The 21,299-nt window shown below is 28.7% G+C and overlaps 1 protein-coding gene across 1 annotated transcript in view; it reads left to right on the top strand.

The window, feature by feature from the left end:
- LOC119616064 (tRNA dimethylallyltransferase-like) overlaps positions 1-20,588 on the top strand; it is a 73,858-nt gene extending 53,270 nt beyond the window's left edge. Inside the window, exon 5 of the mRNA XM_037972211.1 lies at positions 20,570-20,588. Within this exon, the coding sequence (XP_037828139.1) occupies positions 20,570-20,573 (4 nt within the window). The 3' untranslated portion in view covers positions 20,574-20,588. The remainder of the gene's footprint in view (positions 1-20,569) is intronic.
- Positions 20,589-21,299: the final 711 nt, after the last annotated feature.

The raw sequence follows: 21,299 nt of genomic DNA, 5'->3' as shown, positions 1-21,299 counted from the left end.
ATTAAATTTCCTCTATAAGAAAAAGGGAACCAATCAAAATTATTTAAAATTCTTAGAACTTGATTATTAAATAGCAAATCAATGATAATTTTGCAGATATTTGAAATTAGCTTTTTGGTCCTAGAATAGCTTTGATGACACTTTTTCTACTTAGAATAGCATTATTACTTGATTTATGAGAAAACAGAATATACTACTAAGATACAATTGACTAAAGTCCATACTTTAGGCTAGGCTTTAGTCTAGAACATATTATAGACTTTAGTTCAGACTTTAAACTAGGTTATAGTCCAGACTATAGCACAGGCTATATACTAAATTATAATCTCGACTATAGATAAGTCAAGTCTATGGACTAGACTATAGTCCAGTCTATAAACCAGACTAAAGACTATGATATATCCCAGACTATATGTAATGCTTTAGTCCAGAATATATTACAGACTAGACTATAGTCCAGACTACAGACTAGATATAGTACATACTATAGACTAAACTATAATCCTGACTATAGACCGGACAATAGACCAAACTATAGTGAAAACTAAATACTAGACTATAGTCCAGACTATACACTTGACTATAGTCCAGACTATACACTAGACTATAGTCCAGACTATACACTAGACTATAGTCCAGACTATAGACTAAATTGCAGTTCAGACTATAGACTAGACTATAGTCCAGACTATAGTCTGACTATAGACCAGACTATAGACCAGTCTATAGTCCAGACTATAGTCCAGACTACAGTCCAGACTATAGACTAGACTATAGTCCAGACTATGGACTAGACTATAGTCCAGACAATGGACTAGACTATAGTCCAGACAATGGACTAGATTATAGAATAGACTATATATTTTGGTCTAGACTAGACTATAGTCCAAACTATATATAAGACTATAGTCAAGACTATAGACTAGATTATAGTCCAAACTATAGATCAGTCTATAGACTAGAGTATAGACCAGATTATAGACTAACTAGATTATAGTCCCCTAGTCTATAGTCCAGACTTTAGACTACAGCCTACCTTATGGTCAAGACTATACACTAGACTATAGTCTAGAATAAAAGCCAGACTAAAGACTAAGCTATAGTACAGACTTTACACTAGGCTTCAGTGCAGACTATAGACTAGCCTACGCTGGATTATAGTCTATATTAAAAACGCTTTGGAAAGATTAACTACAACAAAAAGTATTCCTTTAATGGTTCTCTAAAACTGGCGACTTAAGTAGGTCTTTTTGCTTCAAGTTCATTTCCACGAATTTGTGTAATATAAATTTGTATTTGTACTTTTAAATACTCTCCTTCTTTGTGTCTTATAAATATTCAGTATAAATACATATACATAAATTTTTTGCTGTTACTGTTTAAATTTGCAAATATTTATTTATTTACTTTTTTTTGCTGGTGAAAAACGAGAAGTTTAAATATAGTAGAAAAATACACACGATTTTTGTTTGACAAACCTTGAACTTTTTTTTCGCTGAAATTGTGGCACAAAACCAGCTTCAAAACAAAACAAAAATTCACACACTGAGACCCAGAAACATACAGTGAACTGAAAATGAATATAAATCAATGAATGAATGAATGAGAAACGAAGGAGAACAATTTAAACCAATGGCTCATCAAAGTCCCAACCTTGAAAGGCCGACAAACTAATAAATCATATTAATTTTTGTAAATAAACGAATTTTGATACTACTTTTTGCTGAAATTTTAATATTTGTGTGCAATCTCCTCACTGGGTCTGGTCTATCTGTAGAATTTGTGAAATTTGAATTTTGAGAACAAACAAAAAGTTTGTTGGCCGAGTGTCTTTTTTTGTCATTTATTAAATTAAAAATTAAGTGGGAATTAAAGTCTATAATGATATTTATGACATTAAATGATACTGAAGTAGGCATGAATGTGAAGCTGTTAAAGTTCGATGAACGAATATTTTTATTACAAACGGCCCAAGTTTAGGGTAAACAAAGGAAGTAGGAAAATTTTATAAAATATCCTGTTTAGTTCATCTGTTTTTATTTTCTCTATGAAGAAATATCGTAAAATTTTTATTTATAGAAAACTTTCAATAACTTTTCTATTTTTATAGAAAATTTTCGACAAATATTCTTTTTTTATAGAAAATTTTCCATAGATTTTCTTTTTATATAGAAAATTTTCCATAATTTTTTTTTAATAGAAAATTTTTCTTTTTATAGAAAATTTTCCATAAATATTCTTTTGTATAAAAAATTTTCGACAAATTTTCTTTATTTATAAAACATTTTCGATAAATTTTCGTTTTATATAGAAATTTTCGACAAATATTCTTTTTATATAGAACATTTTCGATAAATTTTCTTTTTTTTTTAATGAAAATTTTCGATAAATTTTCTTTTTTTATAGAAATTTTTCAATAAATTTTATTTTCTTATAGAAAATTTTCGATAAATTTTATTTTTTATAGAAAATTTGCAACTAATTTTCCTTTCTTTATAAACAATTCACCCATTTTCTTTTTTTATAAAAAATTTTCAATAATTTTTCTTTTTTTATAGAAAATTTTCGACAAATTTTCTTTTTTTGAAAATTTTCCATCAATTTTCTCTTTCTTTAGAAAAATTTCTTAAATTCTCTTTCTATAGAAAATTTTCGATGAATTTTCTTTTTTTATAGACAATTTTCGATAAATTTTCTTTTTTTATAGAAAATTTTCGATTAATTTTCTTTTCTTATAGAAAAATTTCGATAAATTTTCTTTTTTTATAGAAAAATTTCGATAAATTCGACAAGTTTTCCATAAATTTTCTTTTATATAGAAAATTTTCCATAAATTTCATTTTTTATAGAAAATTTTCCAAAAATTTTCTTTTTTATAGAAAATTTTCCATAAATTTTCTTTTTATATAGAATTTTTTCAATAAATTTTATTTTTTTATAGAAAATTTTCGATAAATTTTCCTTTTTTATAGAATGATTTTCATAAATTTTCTTTTTAATAGAAAATTTTTCTTTTTATAGAAAGTTTTCAAGAATGTTTTTTTTATAGAAAATTTTCAAGAAATTTTCTTTTATTTTCTATAGAAAATTTTCTTCTTCAATAAATTTTCTTTTTTTATAGAAAATTTTCGATAAATTTTCTTTTTTTATAGAAAATATTCGATAAATTTTCTTTTTTTATAGAAAATTTTCGATAAATTCGACAAGTTTTCCATAAATTTTCTTTTATATAGAAAATTTTCCGTAAATTTCCTTTTTTAGAGAAAATTTTCCATAAATTTTCATTTTAAAAAAAAATTTTCGACAAGTTTTCCATAAATTTTCTTTTATATAGAAAATTTTCCGTAAATTTCCTTTTTTATAGAAAATTTTCCATAAATTTTCATTTTAAAAAAAATTTTCCATAAATGTTCTTTTTAATAGAAAATTTTCAATAAATTTTCTTTTTATATAGACATTTTTCAAAAAAATTTCTTTTTTTATAGAAAATTTTCGATAAATTTTCCTTTTTTATAGAAAGATTTCCATAAATTTTCTTTTTTGTAGAAAATTTTTCATAAATTTTCTTTTTAATAGAAAACTTTCAAGAAATTTTCTTTTTTTTTCTATAGAAAATTTTTAATAATTTTTTTTTTTTTATAGAAAATTTTCAATAATTTTTTTTTATACAAAATTTTTAATAAATTTTCTTTTTATAGAAAATTTTCAATAAATTTTCTTTTTATAGAAAATTTTCAATAAATTTTATTTTTATAGAAAATTTTCAATCAATTTTCTTTTTATAAAAAATTTTCAATCAATTTTCTTTTTATGGAAAATTTTCAATCAATTTTCTTTTTATGGAAAATTTTCAATCAATTTTCTTTTTATGGAAAATTTTCAATCAATTTTCTTTTTATGGAAAATTTTCGATAAATTTTCTTTTTATAAAAAATTTTCAATAAATTTTCTTTTTAAAAAAAATTTTCAATAAATTTTCTTTTTAGAAAAAATTTTTAATAAATTTTCTTTTTAGAAAAAATTTTTAATAAATTTTCTTTTTAGAAAAAATTTTCAATAAATTTTCTTTTTAGAAAAAATTTTCAATAAATTTTCTTTTTAGAAAAAATTTTTAATAAATTTTCTTTTTAGAAAAAATTTTTAATAAATTTTCTTTTTAGAAAAAATTTTCAATAAATTTTTTTTATGGAAAATTTTCAATAAATTTTATTTTTATGGGAAATTTTCGATAATTTTGATTTGAAACATTTTAGAGAGCAAATACGGTTCTTCATTCAAGGAAGACGACATTCAAAATATTTCAAATGATTTATAACCCATCATCATTAAGCATATTTCTTATTCATTCCGAAGTGTTTTATTAAAGTGATTATCGCATCAATCTCAAATGTTCATTCACACTCTTTCATTCATATCGAACATATCGATAACGCAAATGGAATACAAAGTTTTTTTTTCAGTTTGATATTATTCCTTTTATTTACGAAATTAATTTGCATGCAATTCATTCAATTTAATGCATAAATTTAAATATTCATTTCAAAACATTTTTACCAATTCAATAAATATGCCAGAATTTATAAAAAAAAAACAAAATAATATAGTATGAGTCATGTTGTCAAAATAAAGACAAAAACCAACAACTGCAAAGGAAATTCAAACATTTGGTGGGAATCAAATATTACAAAAAAAATTAAAAGTTTTTAAAGGATACTTTAAAAATACATATATACAAAACAAACATTTCTCAAATAGAAGAGTCTTATATCCAAAATAATATTTATCTTGACACTTATAACAAAACTACGTCAGATGTTTATTATTGTTTTTTATATTTTAACGAATATTTTTTGAAATAAAGTCGTTGACACTGTATTTTTTTTTAATTTATTTACTTTTGTTTTTGCATTTAAGGAGTTCAATAGTCCCCAAAACAAATCGTTAGACCCCTGCTTATCTTATTTGACAACCATGAACAAATAAATACTTAAAACAACAAGAATTAAAATTTTACTTAAAAGGAAATACTGAAATTTACAAAATATATGTTTTCTTTCAAAAATGTGAAATAGCAATTTTCAAGGGAATTTTTATAATTTTTTGAAAAATTTATTTTTTAAGGAAAATGTTCGATAAATTTTCTTTTAAGGGAAAATTGTTGTAAACTTTTTTTTAGAGAAAATTTTTGAAAAATTTCCTATCTTTCGATAAAATTTGTTTTTAAAAAAATAATTATATAGAAAAATAATTGAAAATTTTTCATATTATAAAAAATTATTGAAAACATTTTATAGAAAATTTTCCATAAATTTTCCAAATTTTTTTTTAAACATTTTCCATTATTTTTTGTTTAAAAAAAATTTTTTATAAAAACTATGAAAAATGTCCTTATTTAGGAAATTTACAAAAAATTTTCTTTTTTAGAAAATTTACCAAAAATTTTCTTTCATTAAAAACGTTCAAAAGATTTTTTTTATAGAAATTTTTGATTTTTTTCCAATCAAAAACATGTCCGTCTTTCCTATTTATTTTAAGAAAACAGAATAAAATAACTCCAAGACCCTAGTCATTGCTGTCAATTTCTGTAAATAGAATGTCAAAGTTTTGCTAAAATATAAAAATATATTGCCAACCATTATAAATTACAAACAAATTTACAGACAGTAAAAAATTAACACAAAAACAATTTCTTACCATATTTATTTATTTTCTTTATTTGGGAGCAACAATATATTTTTGTCAATAATAAAAAAAAACACTGTATTGCAACTTTTTCTTAAAAGCAAATTGTGTTCGCAATAAATGTTTTGACATACTATATTTAACATCAAGTTTAATATGCTAATGACATGTCTAGATTGAAGTCTGCTATTTAGTTTTTGGAATGAAATATTTTAATTCCTGAAAATCAACTCAAAAACACCTCTGCTAAAACTGTGTCCAATCGTGAATAATTCGCGAGTTACCACACCTATTATTGCTCGTCATTTTCCTAGTTTCTATTGCCTGTTAAGAAGACCAAGACTGACCACAGATTGCTAAGACAGTTAACCAGAATTATACAAAGACATACATACATATTACATACATACATACATACATACATACATACATACATACATACATACATACATACATACATACATACATACATACATACATACATACATACATACATACATACATACATACATACATACATACATACATACATACATACATACATACATACATACATACATACATACATACATACATACATACATACATACATACATACATACATACATACATACATACATACATACATACATACATACATACATACATACATACATACATACATACATACATACATACATACATACATACATACATACATACATACATACATACATACATACATACATACATACATACATACATACATACATACATACATACATACATACATACATACAGTAGTTTTCCGATTTAACGAACCCATATGTTGTCAGGCCTGTTCGTAAAATTGAAAAGTTCGTTATATGCAGTACTAACTAAAACGTGGGTTTTTGGTAGGAAAATAATTAAAAATAGGTACATAAAATATTTTTTAAATGTATTTTATAAAAATTAATTCTTTTTTTTATAAAAATAGCACAAAACACAAAATTCCGAATCTTATATACCCACCTTCAAACCATATTTGTGTCGAATTTAATCGCTGTATTTTTAATTCAGTCATGAGCTTTAAAGTTATTTCTCGAAGTAATTTTCTTAAGGGGGCCTGATATGGAGGGTAAGGTCAATTATTGACCGATTCCCATAAAATTTGTTAGAGATTTCGGTTAGTATAGAACATGTTTGTATCGAATTTCATCGGCGTACTCGTATTGTTAAGCGAGTATTGAGCGTTAAAGTCATTATCTGAAGGACGGACGGACATAGCTACATCGAAATAAAATTTAATAAGAACCCAGAATGTGTTACAGTTTTGGGTATAAAAGCACCGCTTAAAACAACGGTATAGTTATTTGCTACAACCTAGGTTATTTGTTATTTTTGATAAATGTCATTTTATCTTCATTTAAATAATAATATTTTTATTAGTTCGTTAAACAGAGTACAAAAAACAAGTTTTGTTCGTTATTTAAGGTAGTCAATAGCAAAAACTAGCTTGTTCGTTAAATGCGATGTTCGTAGAATTGAATGGTCGTTAAATCGGAAAACTACTGTACATACATACATACATACATACATACATACATACATACATACATACATACATACATACATACATACATACATACATACATACATACATACATACATACATACATACATACATACATACATACATACATACATACATACATACATACATACATACATACATACATACATACATACATACATACATACATACATACATACATACATACATACATACATACATACATACATACATACATACATACATACATACATACATACATACATACATACATACATACATACATATATACTTTACTGGTTACTATAGCGTAGTTTGTTCACGATCAAGTGAAGTCGACAGCCCATCACTCGCAAGTAAATCAAAGGTTTTATTACTTCCAGAAGCGAAACTTTTTCAATTTATCTGGTTTCTATCATTTTGTTTTCTGTTCTATAACAACGATTGACGAGTTTCCACTAGGAAACTAAGAATTCTCTTATATAGTCAACTTCGTCCTCCTTATTCCCAATCACACAATCACAATTTAAAATAAATATCGCGCCTATTCTTCGGTTATATTGCTCCGCGCGGCATATTTCCTTGTTGAACCGCCCATATCTTGATATTATTACAATCCGTCGGAAAAAGAGATGCTATCGGTAAATTTAGTCTGCTGGTCCTAGAAACTGAAGGGTCTTACTAGAGAACCTAACTTATTTGGTACTACGGAAACCAGGTAAACATTTTTTACTAAAATCAATGCTTTGGGATAAGTTCAGTGCTGTTGCCGCAAAGACAACAGGGATAGAATGAAGACCACACCACTCCTCCATAATCATATAAATATGTCGGATGTTTCCTCTTAAATATATCGGAATGAAAGTGTTATGTTGAATGCTGATGGATGTACGGTATCTTATTCATGTGTCATCGTTGAATTTCTCTTCTTTGTCAGCGTATATTCTATTCATAACAGACTTGCCACAGTGTGTGCCTATGAATAAGAACTTGATTTTGTTTTATTTGAAATAGTCTTTCTTTGTTCCCTCCCGGGGCATGTTTCCTTTATGAAAGACCCTCATCTTGGTATATAGCACTCCCGGACTAAAGACGTGTTATCAATACCTCTAATCTGCTGGGACTATAAACTGGTATATACACGCCTGGTACCAGTTGTACCAATAACATCCGTTGCCATGTATGTATGTATATACATACATACAACAACAACATGTAATGTTGACCACGCAACGTTGTTACATTGCAACAATCCGTGGTCGTAATCTAAGTTTTATGCACATCCGTTGTCTATAAGTTAACAAACGTGGTAAGCTCACTATTGACAACGGATTTTGAGCTTACAACGTTTGTTAACTTCTAGACAACGGATGTGCATAAAATTTAGATTGCGACAATGAATTGTTGCAATGTTGACAACGTTGCGTGGTCAACAATACATGTTGTTGATTGTATCTATGTATGTATATACTTGATAAGGGATGTTATTGAAAAATTTGGTGTCAATTTGGTACCAGGCGTGTATATTTTTTTTCCTCTGTGTAGTCCTTGGAATGATTTGATATGGGGTCTGGTACTACGGGTGGCCAGTTGCCCGCAGTACTTGTCCTGACTGGTCAGTTGGTAGAGGTTCCTTCGGGATTTACGCAATGGCTGCGGTTTGAACCCAAATTCGCGGGAAGAGTAAGTTGCGTGAAATCTATATTTCTGGAGAAGTTCGGTGCTGTTGCCGAATGACAACATATACCCCACAGAGGAGTGACTATGGGACTAAGCGTTGTAAATGAGTTGGTTTTAATTATATATGATACAGAATGAATGGGAAATCATCAGCCCGTATACCTGTCGTATGTTGTTCTCTTATGAGTGTGTCGGATAAATGAGAAGTGTACAGGGTTGAATGGTGATGGATGAAAAGTATCTTATACAAGTGATACCATTGAATTTTCCTATCTCATCCAGGTATGTTCAGAGTATACTCTTTTCATACCACATTTACCACAGTCTGTCACTGTGAGTAAGAACAAAGTTTCGGCTTATTTGATGGATTTGTACTTCGGTCTACCGGTTACGTCTCTAGGTGCTGTTGCCGACAACAGAAGCCATCACATCTGCATGATTGTAAACAGAAGTGATGTTTTTGCATCTCGGAAGTTAAGTAACGAGACAGCAGTGATCAGATATTAGATAGCTCAAGTACTTCAGCAAAGTGCACGTAAACTGGACCGGAAATTCAATATACGTAAATTGCCACCTGCGTGTAAGAAGCACAATAAGGTGAGTCATCACAAAATCTCATCGAATGGTTGAAAAATACCACCGTGAAATAGGCCAACACGGCAGGTGTTCATGTAAAGCACTTCGACGTTAATTCTTACTTTAGTGTTCCAATAACGTGCTAGTTGCCGAATTAACAGATTCCATTCTATATGTGCTAACATAAGTGTTCTAAGCATCTCGGAAATTATTCAATGAGGCAGCGATGGTCAGAGAGTAGATAGCTCAAGTACGCGAGCAAAGTTTTTATGGTCTTGTGCAAAAATTGCTATCTGTGTGTTTAGCGATCACAGGTTATAGCGCAAAGTCGTTTCTAGCCGATGCAGTGGCTGAAAGCAGATAATAACCTAAAGCACTACGGGTTCATTCTCCGGTTATCTACAAACCTTAAGAGATTACTGCCATTATCTTGCCAGGTCCCATACTCATGAGATCTGCTACTCATCCTTATTCTCTGGTTATATAAAATCTATAGAATTTAGTGCCATTACCTTTTCCGGACTATAGAAATGTGCGACAGAGTGCGATCGGGAGAGTCAGTATTTGATAGTCTAAATCAAATTTAGACAGATTAAATGACTTGATTTATTTTCATAATTAACAGACTAGTTGGTCTGTAATATTGTCAGATCGTATGTATTTGATAGTAGTATTCAAAATTGTGCGTCTTTAGCACTAATGAATTAAAACAAATTTCATGTTGCATAAACATAAAATTGTAATTCCCAAAATCATGATTAATTAATTGCAATAAATTTTTTAAGATTTTATACAAAAAAAAATTTAAATAAAATAGATATTTTTTCTCCAAATTTTATTTAAATCTTTTTATTCTGCCACAACACAAAACTAGCTGTTGCAATGTGCAATAAGTTAACCAAAAAACGCCTACAATATTTGTGCCACAAAACCAACCTACGCAAAGTAGAAAACAAATTTTTTTCTTACTCTGTCTTTAGTTAAAATGCAACATACGCCAATGTGACATTATATGCCTCATGGCTCTGGCTGCAAAGGTAAATTGAAAGTGTCAAGAGATTTGTAACAGTTATAAAGAAATAATTTTCCCAGGCGATTTAAATGGTGAGGGATTTACAAACATTTTATTAGTTTAACACCAAAGTGAAGTTGTTTTTGAAATAACGAAACCTCAATTCCCTCCTATTTTCTAGAAAATCCTAAAATATATTTTTATAATCTTTATAGCTCATAAAAATTTCTCCTAATTCTTATTTAACACAAAATGTTTATTTCGTTTAAGATATTTTACGTTTTTCTTAGATTATTTTCCTTAATTTAAGCGCCGCCATTGTGGCAGCACAAAAACACAAAACTAAAACTACTGTCCAAAGTGTATACTTCACTCACTCAGACACTCATCCAACCATGGAAAACACTGACGTCAAAAGATGTTCCACCAGGAATACTTACTCGTACTACCACCACCATCATCACATTCTTTACAGTGAAACTACAAATATTTTTCTACCACTTCATCTCTTACTCCTCAACATTTTTATAAGTCCACCACCACCATCAAGAATCCACAAAAAACGTTTTTTTTTTCTTATTTCTTTAAAGAAATTTCAATAAAACGAATTTGTGTCCTACTTTTGTACCAAAAGAAAAAAAAACAAAAACAAAACAGTCTAAAATATCAAAGAACTGTTAAGAAAGTCAACTAAAATGAAAAATTTCCTTTTTAAATTTTAAGTATAGGAGAGGAGCAAACACTTAAAAATGTATAAAATTCAATTTGTATCTGGTTTTAGTTAGGGTAAACCCTGGCGGAGGGGGTTTTTTTATATATAATACAAAAAGATTGAAAAATTAAGTACTTCTTGGAAAATGTTCTTCAGTTACAAAAGTTGTGGGAAGAATTTATTTGAGGTCCTTTAGAATTTATTTTTTAACAATTTCCAAAAAACTCAATATAAATGACGTTTAATTTAAAATTTGATAGGAGGATGTATAATAGTACATCAAATCCGAAGAAATACACCTAGGCCACTAACGGAACTATTGCGCGCTCCTTTTCATGAAAAAAAATGTGCACTGAATGAATTATTTTTCAATGTTCAGAAACTCAGATTCCTGGACGTAATTCCTAAGAATTTTCCAATCAGTGTTAGTCAAAAATGTTATTTCCGGAAAGAACATCACTTCCAAGTTACTTGGATCTAACTTCGACTAATGCTTGACAGTGGCAAAGAAAGTGCTCCAGAGTTTCACTGTCCTCTCCAAATGCTCTACATTCGTCTGAATCCGCACGGCCAATTTTGTGTAGATGTGCTCGTGTTCACTTCAGACTTGCTCATTTTGAGGAGATTTCTCGTCTTGTTCTCATTAGGGTCACCGCAAAGGATCTTTGTGGTTCTACCCACCGTTTCATTATTCCAAGAGGCCTTATGCTTTGCGTCGAATGGTTTTGCGTTCGTCAGGTTAACTACCTCGAACTCCCTTTCCTTTAAAGCTATAACATTCGCCCTTTCGTTGCCACCCACTCCCGAGTGGCCTGGTACCCGTATGATACAAACCTTACCTCTGGGAGAGTATTCAGTTAAAGCTTTCTTACAATCCAATACGGTCTTAGATTTAATTCTATTACCTGATATCGCCCTAATTGCTTTCTGGCTAGAATTGTGGGTATGAAGAGGACCTACCGTTTCCAATTATAACGGACCATTCTAGCCTCAAATGGCGCATGTCTCAGCGAGACCTAGTGGCAGATTAGCCCGATAGAGTCTTGAACTCCAAAGATTAAATCAAACATAGAAAGGGTTCCATGCACATAATTCCGGATGCCATATCAATACAAAATGTAGAGGAAATACGAATAGAAGACACACCTATTGAGATAGACCTTACAGCTCCAGCATTCAATGACTATGAATACAAAAACTCCGAAAGAATATAGTTGAAAACAAAAATTCATTACCTAATGTAACTGTTGAAGACAATTTTGTGTAAAAAAGGGTCAGCTTTAGGCAAGGAGTTCAAGATAAAGAGGAAAAATTATAGAGTCTTTGGATTCCATAATTTTTGGCACTTAAGGCTATTCAATCTGCTCATGACTCAGTTATGGCCAGTCACGATGGCTATAGTAAAACTTTAGCCCGCCTAGGACAAAAATACTATTGGCCTTCTAAAGATGTGAAAGCCTATTTGGTCAACAAAGACATGTATTCTGAGTGGACTTACGGATTCAAACGAATGTAGAGCATGTAGAGAGGACAGTGAAACTTCGGAGCAATTTCATTGCCACTGACAGGTATTTTTTCTAAATAAGATCTAAATATCTTGAGAGTAATATTATTCTGGATATAAAAACTTCTATGAAATAACGTCCAGAAAACTGAGTTTCTGAACATCGAACGATAATAAATAATATAGTAATGGCCAATTTCATATCAAGTAACCCAACTTAAAAAATAGATTTGGATGAAATTTTCACTAAGATAAGTACCATTGGATAGTAGGCTTTTGGATAATTTTTGCTAGGACCAATAGGTGAAAAGTAACACTCATTTGAGAAAAAACCTACATTATCAAAATGTCCAACTTTGACCCCCTCTAACAGCGGCAGTCCTTAACCGATAGAGCTGAAATTTTGTGACTGGTTTACTATCAAATAGTACTAATAATCTTGGTGCAAATTTCATCCAAATTAATTTTTTAAATTGGTTCACTTAATACGAAATTAATATAAGATTTACGTTTTATCAACAAAAATTTTCCATGAAAAGGAACGCACAATATGCTCGATAGGGGCATCCTCCTATCAACCTATGACCCCCTCTAAAAGCGGCAGTTCTTAACCGATAGAGCTGAAAATTTGTGTGTGGTCTACTATCCAATAGTACTAATCTTGGTGCAAATTTCATCCATTTTGAATTTTTTAAGTTGATTCACTTAACACGAAATTGCCCGAATATATAAGATTTACGTTTTATCAACACACAACAGGCATGATAGGGGCATCCTCCTATCAACCTAACCTAACCTATTCAATATAAAAATATGTATTAAAGAAATCTTCTTTTCTACAAATTACTTTTCTTGTTTATTTTTTACACAACAAGAAAAGAAATAATGTCAAAAATCTCAACAAAAGACCGCTATTAAATTTCATAAATTATAATTTCTTTCTATTTCTTTTTGGACACATTCACTTAAACGATTCATTTTTTTTTTGTGACAAATAAATGGTAAATAATAACTAAACCATTTCCAATTGTATTTTCGAAAGGTGAGGTTTTTGTTAAAAATCAACTTAGAGTAGCTTTTGCACCAAGTTCGAAAGCAATTGGTGTTGGTTAAGATTATCTGTCCTATGGGTTTGCTTCTATGTAGTCCCTTCTATAGTCTGGAGTTTTAGTGGTTATATACAGTATAGACTAAAGTCTGATCTATATTCTTACACAGAGGGAAAAGGAAATAAACACGCCTGGTATCAAATTGACACCAAAGAGTTTATAGTTTTTCAATAACATCCGTTGTCAAAGTATATACATACGTACGACAAAATTATGTAACAACAAACTACCACTATTACCAAACAATCCGTTGCCAATAGTGAGCTAACCACGTTTGTTAACATTTAGACAACGGATGTGTATAAAATTTAGATTTGGACAACGAATTGTTTCAATGTTGTCAACATTACATAGTGTTGTCATACGTATGTACATATATACTTTGACAACGTATGGTATTGAAAAATTATAAACAGTTTGGTGTCAATTTGGTACCAGGCGTGTATATTTCTTTTTCCCTCTGTGTATATACAAACTGTTCTATAGTATCATAAACTAGTCTATAATCTGGACTCTTTTCATGCCTTGTGTTTGAACTATAGTCTGAAATCAAGGCTATAGACTAATTTTTGGACTTTAGACTATATAGTCTAGAATCCCAACTTTAGTATTTTCTTAGTCTTCGCCATAGTCTCTACTATAGTGGAAATTACAGTTGAGACTAAACTGGGTAATATTTTCAAGACTATTATTTGCTCTATAATCTCATCGATATCGAATTTTCTGACTTGTTAATGGCAATAGTGTAAAATGAAATTAATTGGAAAAAGAACATCACTTTAAAAAGAATAAAGAAAAAAAAACTAATACAATAGAAAACCTATAAAAATGAGGGCAAGACTTTTCTCTAACGACTTGGGTGGTGAACAAAGCTAAAGTAGATAAAGTATAAATGGAAAGTATTTTGCAATTATTAAACTAAATTTTCATATAATGGTCACACACTCTACAGTTTACTAAAATAAAATCGGCACAAAATTTTGCTAGAATTTCATAATATTGGGCACGTTCCCAATCCCCTCATCCAGAAGCCTATGTGAATGAGTATTTAGGCATTATCAACAAAATTATTTTGTTATTGTTTTTTTTTTTTTGCTTTAGCAAAAAAAAAAAAGAACAACAATCAATAATAAAGTTTTTCGTCAAATTTGACCTATATTTTTTTTGGGGGGCTAAAATTGGCACAGACACTAATTTGTTATTGGTTCTCATAGACTTCTAGAAATGTTTAGGCATTTTATTTATTAAAGATTTATTTTTATAAATAAGCTATTTTTATATTAAATATAACGTGAATGACCCATATTTTATTTTCAGGGAATGAATGGACTTCGTAGCATTAATAAAATGTTTATTAAATAAAAAAAAAAAATTCTAGAAATAGTTAAACTAAATGATTAAACGAAACATTTGTATAATTAAAACTATAAATAAATATTAAATTTGTTTATTTAGATTTTATTAAAAAAAAAAAACTTTCCAAGCGTCACTATTGTTTATTTCAAACCACTTATTTGTTTGATTTTTTGATGCCAAGGACCAATTTTATCAGGTTAATGCAAAAATTGAGAGATACACATGCCGGTTATGCTTATGCTCACAGCTATTAGGAGAAAAAAAACTATAATTTTCTCCAATAATACTTTAGTTTTTGTTTACGTATTAAGCGTAATAACAAGTAAAACATTAATTGATTTAACAAATTAAATAATTGGAAATTTTCTCTGTTTTAGTTATCACTATCAGTTACAATTAGTCTGAATACATTTTAAACAAATTATATTTGCCTTAAGTTCAAAACTCATCAATTAAACGTGTCTAACCTTTTTTTCACTTTTAAGTGTCGCAGTGTCTGGAAAATTGAAAACGAAAACGTAATTTTCAATGATTAGTTCAGCGATTTTTCCTTCTACACGTTTCTCCATAAAGTTGTAATACTGTCTGGACGTAAAACTTTGATGTAAATATTACATAACATTAATTAAAAGTTGCCTTCCATTATCATCACTATCAATAAAATACAATTTCAATTTCATTTGCATATTTAGCTTCAATGTTAAATATTTAATTTATTTGTGCTAATTTGTAGATGCGCTATTTAATAATTAGTTTATATAGAAATAAATTTTAAAATTTATTTAAGTTTAATATGATTTTCCGTCTTAACTGCAACACGTGCATTGAAATTAACGTAAATTATTTTCACACACAGACGCAACGAAAAAACATTTAAATATATTTTAGCCCACGCTCACGCATTCTCAGACATTTGTATATGCATGGATGCATGTTAGGGCGGCCCAGTTTGCAGTTGGAAAAGACTTAAGGAAACAAAAGTTAAGTTCATTCGAAAATATATATTTTCGAAAATTTTATCCGGGGCTAATCTTTTTTGAGCTGGATCAAGAATAAAAAAAATATTTTACACAAAGGAATGTTAAAAAATTTTAATATCATTTGAAAGAGATCTTTGAGAAGATTTGTAAGAAATATTAAACAAATATATAAAAACCTCAAAGAGGACCCATATATACTTTGATCTAGCTCACTAAATATTGACGTTAGGATCAACAATTTGAGAAACTATATCTTAGAATAAACTACATTTTCACTTTCGGCGGGAACATCAACAAATTCGTTTTTTGAGCCACCCTAATGTGCATACATATATTTTTATCACACCGGCAGAACAGTTAGAAATGTTTTCATTTTAAAGTTTTCTCTTATGTGGGACTTAAATGTTTTATTTGGATTTTCTTTTAGTGATATATATTAGTGAATATATATTTCCGCATTAATTAAATAAAAAATATTACGGTATAATCTTACATTTCAATATTTTATAAATTTACTTCGACATTTCATTTAAGCGATCTTTAAATATTAATAACTATACTGCAAGATACCACTCTCTCTCTTAATCGATCTTTAGATAGGTAAACTAAAAAGTTTGAAGATTTTTGAAACCTAGTTTCCCTTCCATTTCTGAGATATTAAACCGAAGGTTTAATTTAATCCTTGTCTTTATTCCAGACATTTCCAATTCAGGGTCGTACCGCGGTATTCGATATCGATCGAAATTTCCAGTTCAGTTCTAGTTGAGTTCTAGTTCTGTTCTAATTCTGTTCTAGTTCTGTTCTAGTTCTGTTCTAGTTCTGTTCTAGTTCTGTTCTAGTTCTGTTCTAGTTCTGTTCTAGTTCTAGTTCTGTTCTAGTTCTGTTCTAGTTCTGTTCTAGTTCTGTTCTAGTTCTGTTCTAGTTCTGTTCTAGTTCTGTTCTAGTTCTGTTCTAGTTTGTTCTAGTTCTGTTCTAGTTCTGTTCTAGTTCTGTTCTAGTTCTGTTCTAGTTCTGTTCTAGTTCTGTTCTAGTTCTGTTCTAGTTCTGTTCTAGTTCTGTTCTAGTTCTGTTCTAATTCTGTCATAGTTCTGTTCTAGTTCTGTTCTAGTTCTGTTCTAATTCTGTCCTAGTTCTGTTCCAGTTCTGTTCTGTTCTTGTTCTTGTTCTTGTTCTTGTTCTTGTTCTAGTTCTAGTTCTAGTTCTAGTTCTAGTTCTGTTCTGTTCTAGTTCTGTTCTAGTTCTGTTCTAGTTCTGTTCTAGTTCTGTTCTAGTTCTGCTCTAGTTCTGTTCTAGTTCTGTTCTAGTTCTGTTCTAGTTCTGTTCTAGTTCTGTTCTAGTTCTGTTCTAGTTCTGTTCTAGTTCTGTTCTAGTTCTGTTCTAGTTCTGTTCTAGTTCTGTTCTAGTTCTGTTCTAGTTCTGTTCTAGTTGTGTTCTAGTTCTGTTCTAGTTCTGTTCTAGTTCTGTTCTAGTTCTGTTCTAGTTCTGTTCTAGTTCTGTTCTAGTTCTGTTCTAGTTCTGTTCTAGTACTGTTCTAGTTCTGTTCTAGTTCTGTTCTAGTTCTGTTCTAGTTCTGTTCTAGTTCTGTTCTAGTTCTGTTCTAGTTCTGTTCTAGTTCTGTTCTAGTTCTGTTCTAGTTCTGTTCTAGTTCTGTTCTAGTTCTGTTCTAGTTCAGTTCTAGTTCTGTTCTAGTTCTGTTCTAGTTCTTTTCTAGTTCTGTTCTAGTTCTGTTCTAGTTCTGTTCTAGTTCTGTTCTAGTTCTGCTCTAGTTCTGTTCTAGTTCTGTTCTTGTTCTGTTCTAGTTCTGTCCTAGTTCTGTTCTAGTTCTGTCCTAGTTCTGTTCTAGTTGTGCTCTAGTTGTGTTCTAGTTATGTTCTTGTTCTGATTTTTGACTACTACCGGTGTTAAAAATTCTAAATATCTGCACTACCAGAAGTACAATTATCATCCGAAATAAAATTATAAAAAATTAGTTTTAATTACTATGAAGTTATTTATGTCTGTGCACTTGTATGGGGCAACTCAAATATAGTTATCTATGGAAAAAAATACATATATTTTTTTATTTATGCATACGGAAGAGGTCTTATTAAGCACAAGACAAATCATTGTCATCCTCTAATAAAATTTTCTTAAATAAATGCATTTTAGACTTTGGACAATACTCAAATGTTTCCGTAATAATTTATAGTGCTAGGTAGATAAAGACAAAGATTTAATTTAATTACCTTTTTAAAATAGAAAATCATCTCACTTATATTTATCACTTAAAAATGGCGGGAATTAATTGAAAACGTTTTCTTTTAGTATTCAAAGTTCCTCTAAATATGCTTTAATATGATAGATTTGTTTAACATTTTTTCAACACATGTTAATTTCTACTACATGACTTTAATTGCAATTAATAGTTTATTATTGATGGTTTTTTCTAATTGCATTACAAATCTATAAATAATTAAATTAATTTATTATGTTCATTGTTTTTATTTTCAGTTTTCTTTGTTTATTGATTTTATTACTAATTTGTAAATAATTAATAATTTTTAGTTATTTTATTAATTTTATACATAATTTGTTTAACATTTCATTATCAGTTAAGTTTTATTTATTATTGCTATAAAACAACAACAACAACGATAATAAAGACAACGTAAATTCTTTCCTGATCTAGCAACAAAAACAATTAAAATTTTATAAAATACGTAGAACTGATGCTGCAGCTATGGATGATGATTGTTCTTTCTGATCACTTAGTAACTGACATTTTATTTTCGGAATGGAAAAATTATAAAATGTTTTTACTATTTATTTTTATTTCACTTGACTTTTTCTTTTTTTTTGTAATCAACTTTATTATTGAAATTACTAAAAAAATGGGATTTTTTGTTGTTTTAAACCTTTAGTTTTTCTTGGGAAATCAATGCTGTCAGTGACTGTAGTTTAGAATAATAATTTGAATTTGATTATTTAATTATATAATAGTTATTTATCTAATAGAGGTGATACTGAAATACCCTACTTACATCAGAACAATTGTGTTGTAGTAAATTAAATAAAATCTTTGACCAGAAACATTTTCGTTATAATTTCTGACTATTTTTTTAATTCATTTACAAAAATAGTCAGGTGTCAGGTACTTTTTTCAAAATCGGCCCTTTTGGTGAGTAAATGGATAAAACCTGTATTTTGGTACTATTTTAGTTCCCTATGTATCTGATGAACCAATAAACATTCAAAATGCGACTTTAATATCTTGGACTTATGAATATTCGTACATTTAAGGGTTGAAAATAGTACCTATTTTTTATACCTTTTCAAACAACTTTGTTTTCTGTTTGTAGACCTATACATGGGATTACATATTGATGGGCTTCCGTTATGATATTACAGTTTTTTCATAACTCAATAAAAGTACCAAAAGTGGATAAAAATGAGAAAATTTTACGAAATTGAAACTCATTGAGCCAATTTCGATAGAATTTGAAAAATTGGTAGATGTAATAATAGTATTGTCCTACAGTAGGTTAGTGGTTAGTGTTCTACTGGTAAAGGGAGCACACAAAGCCCGATAGAGGCCAAGGTGTATTTTTTCGGATTTGATGAATATACATACACCCTAATTTCTAACTAACTAACTAACTAACTAACTAACTAACTAACTAACTAACTAACTAACTAACTAACTAACTAACTAACTAACTAACTAACTAACTAACTAACTAACTAACTAACTAACTAACTAACTAACTAACTAACTAACTAACTAACTAACTAACTAACTAACTAACTAACTAACTAACTAACTAACTAACTAACTAACTAACTAACTAACTAACTAACTAACTAACTAACTAACTAACTAACTAACTAACTAACTAACTAACTAACTAACTAACTAACTAACTAACTAACTAACTAACTAACTAACTAACATGAGAATCTCTTAAAAAAGATTTTAAACCAAAAAAAAACATACAATTAAACATTCAGAGTTCTGTGTAAATGTAAATCTTTGGAATTGTTGGTACTTTTTCGTTTTTTAACTACATAGTACTTTTTGAGTTTTCTATAATTAACATGCAGAAATGATGAAAAAGGCTTTTATGATGAAGTAAGAAAAAGTTCTTACTGTTACTTTTTGAATTTTCTATAATATTGAGACTTGAATCATAAAAGGATTGATTAAAAGCTATATTTTCTTCTTCGGTTACTTTTTGAATTGTCTGAAATAATGAACTTAGAAACATGCAGGAAGAAAAGGGAACTTTCTGATATTTCAGATATATATTCTGACTGAAAATATACAATAATATTTATAAGAGTACGATAATAGTAGCGAAGTTCACTGTGTATAGCTAGTAAATACATATACATACATATTTATTATAAAGATATTTAACTAATACATATTTCTTTTTGCTTTCCAGGTAAGTCATCAAGAATTCTCAAAATGATTTTAAGGTAAAGTACAATTTAAATAATATGTATAACGGAACATATCATAAATTTCTTATCACTTTAATATTACTATACGTCGTCCCACTACTCTTTTCCAATCTATTTAATAAGATTTGTTATTATTTTGTGTCCTAACGAAATCAAGACATTAAAAGAACCAACAAAAAAAGTACAATGAACTACCAGAAATGTCTGCCAACGAAAATACAAATGAAATAAAAATTGAATAGGCAACAACCACCACCAACACATTGTTAGCAGCAGCAACAACAACAACTGCAATTTAGATTTACAAAATATTTAAATAAATTTCAGAAAAAAAAATGTATTTAAAATTAAACAAAATTAAGAAAATCGAGAAGAAAACTAAGAAAAACCCATTGAAATTTTATTTAAAAATAAATTTTCAAAAAAAAAAAGATAAAAATCAAACATATACACATTTACTCTCAGCCGTCTAACAAGCAGGCAAGACCGGCCGGTCGACCAACAGTTGACAGCTAAAATTGTATCCAACAACGAAATTGCTACAGCAACAAACGACATCGTTCGTACCTCATCAACAGCCAACAAATGATTTTCTAAGGAAAAAAATTTTTTTTTTTTTTTTTCGATTTAAAATTTTTCTTCTATTAAATTTTATTTCAGTCACTCACATTAAACTAAATTTGTCACTGAGACACACTAAAAATAGCTGGT

Source organism: Lucilia sericata, unplaced genomic scaffold (genome assembly GCF_015586225.1).
Source record: "Lucilia sericata isolate MDLA Ls3-8-SP2 unplaced genomic scaffold, ASM1558622v1 Contig000055F_arrow, whole genome shotgun sequence".
NCBI lineage: Eukaryota > Metazoa > Arthropoda > Insecta > Diptera > Calliphoridae > Lucilia > Lucilia sericata.
This window is presented reverse-complemented; position numbering and strand designations above follow the sequence as displayed.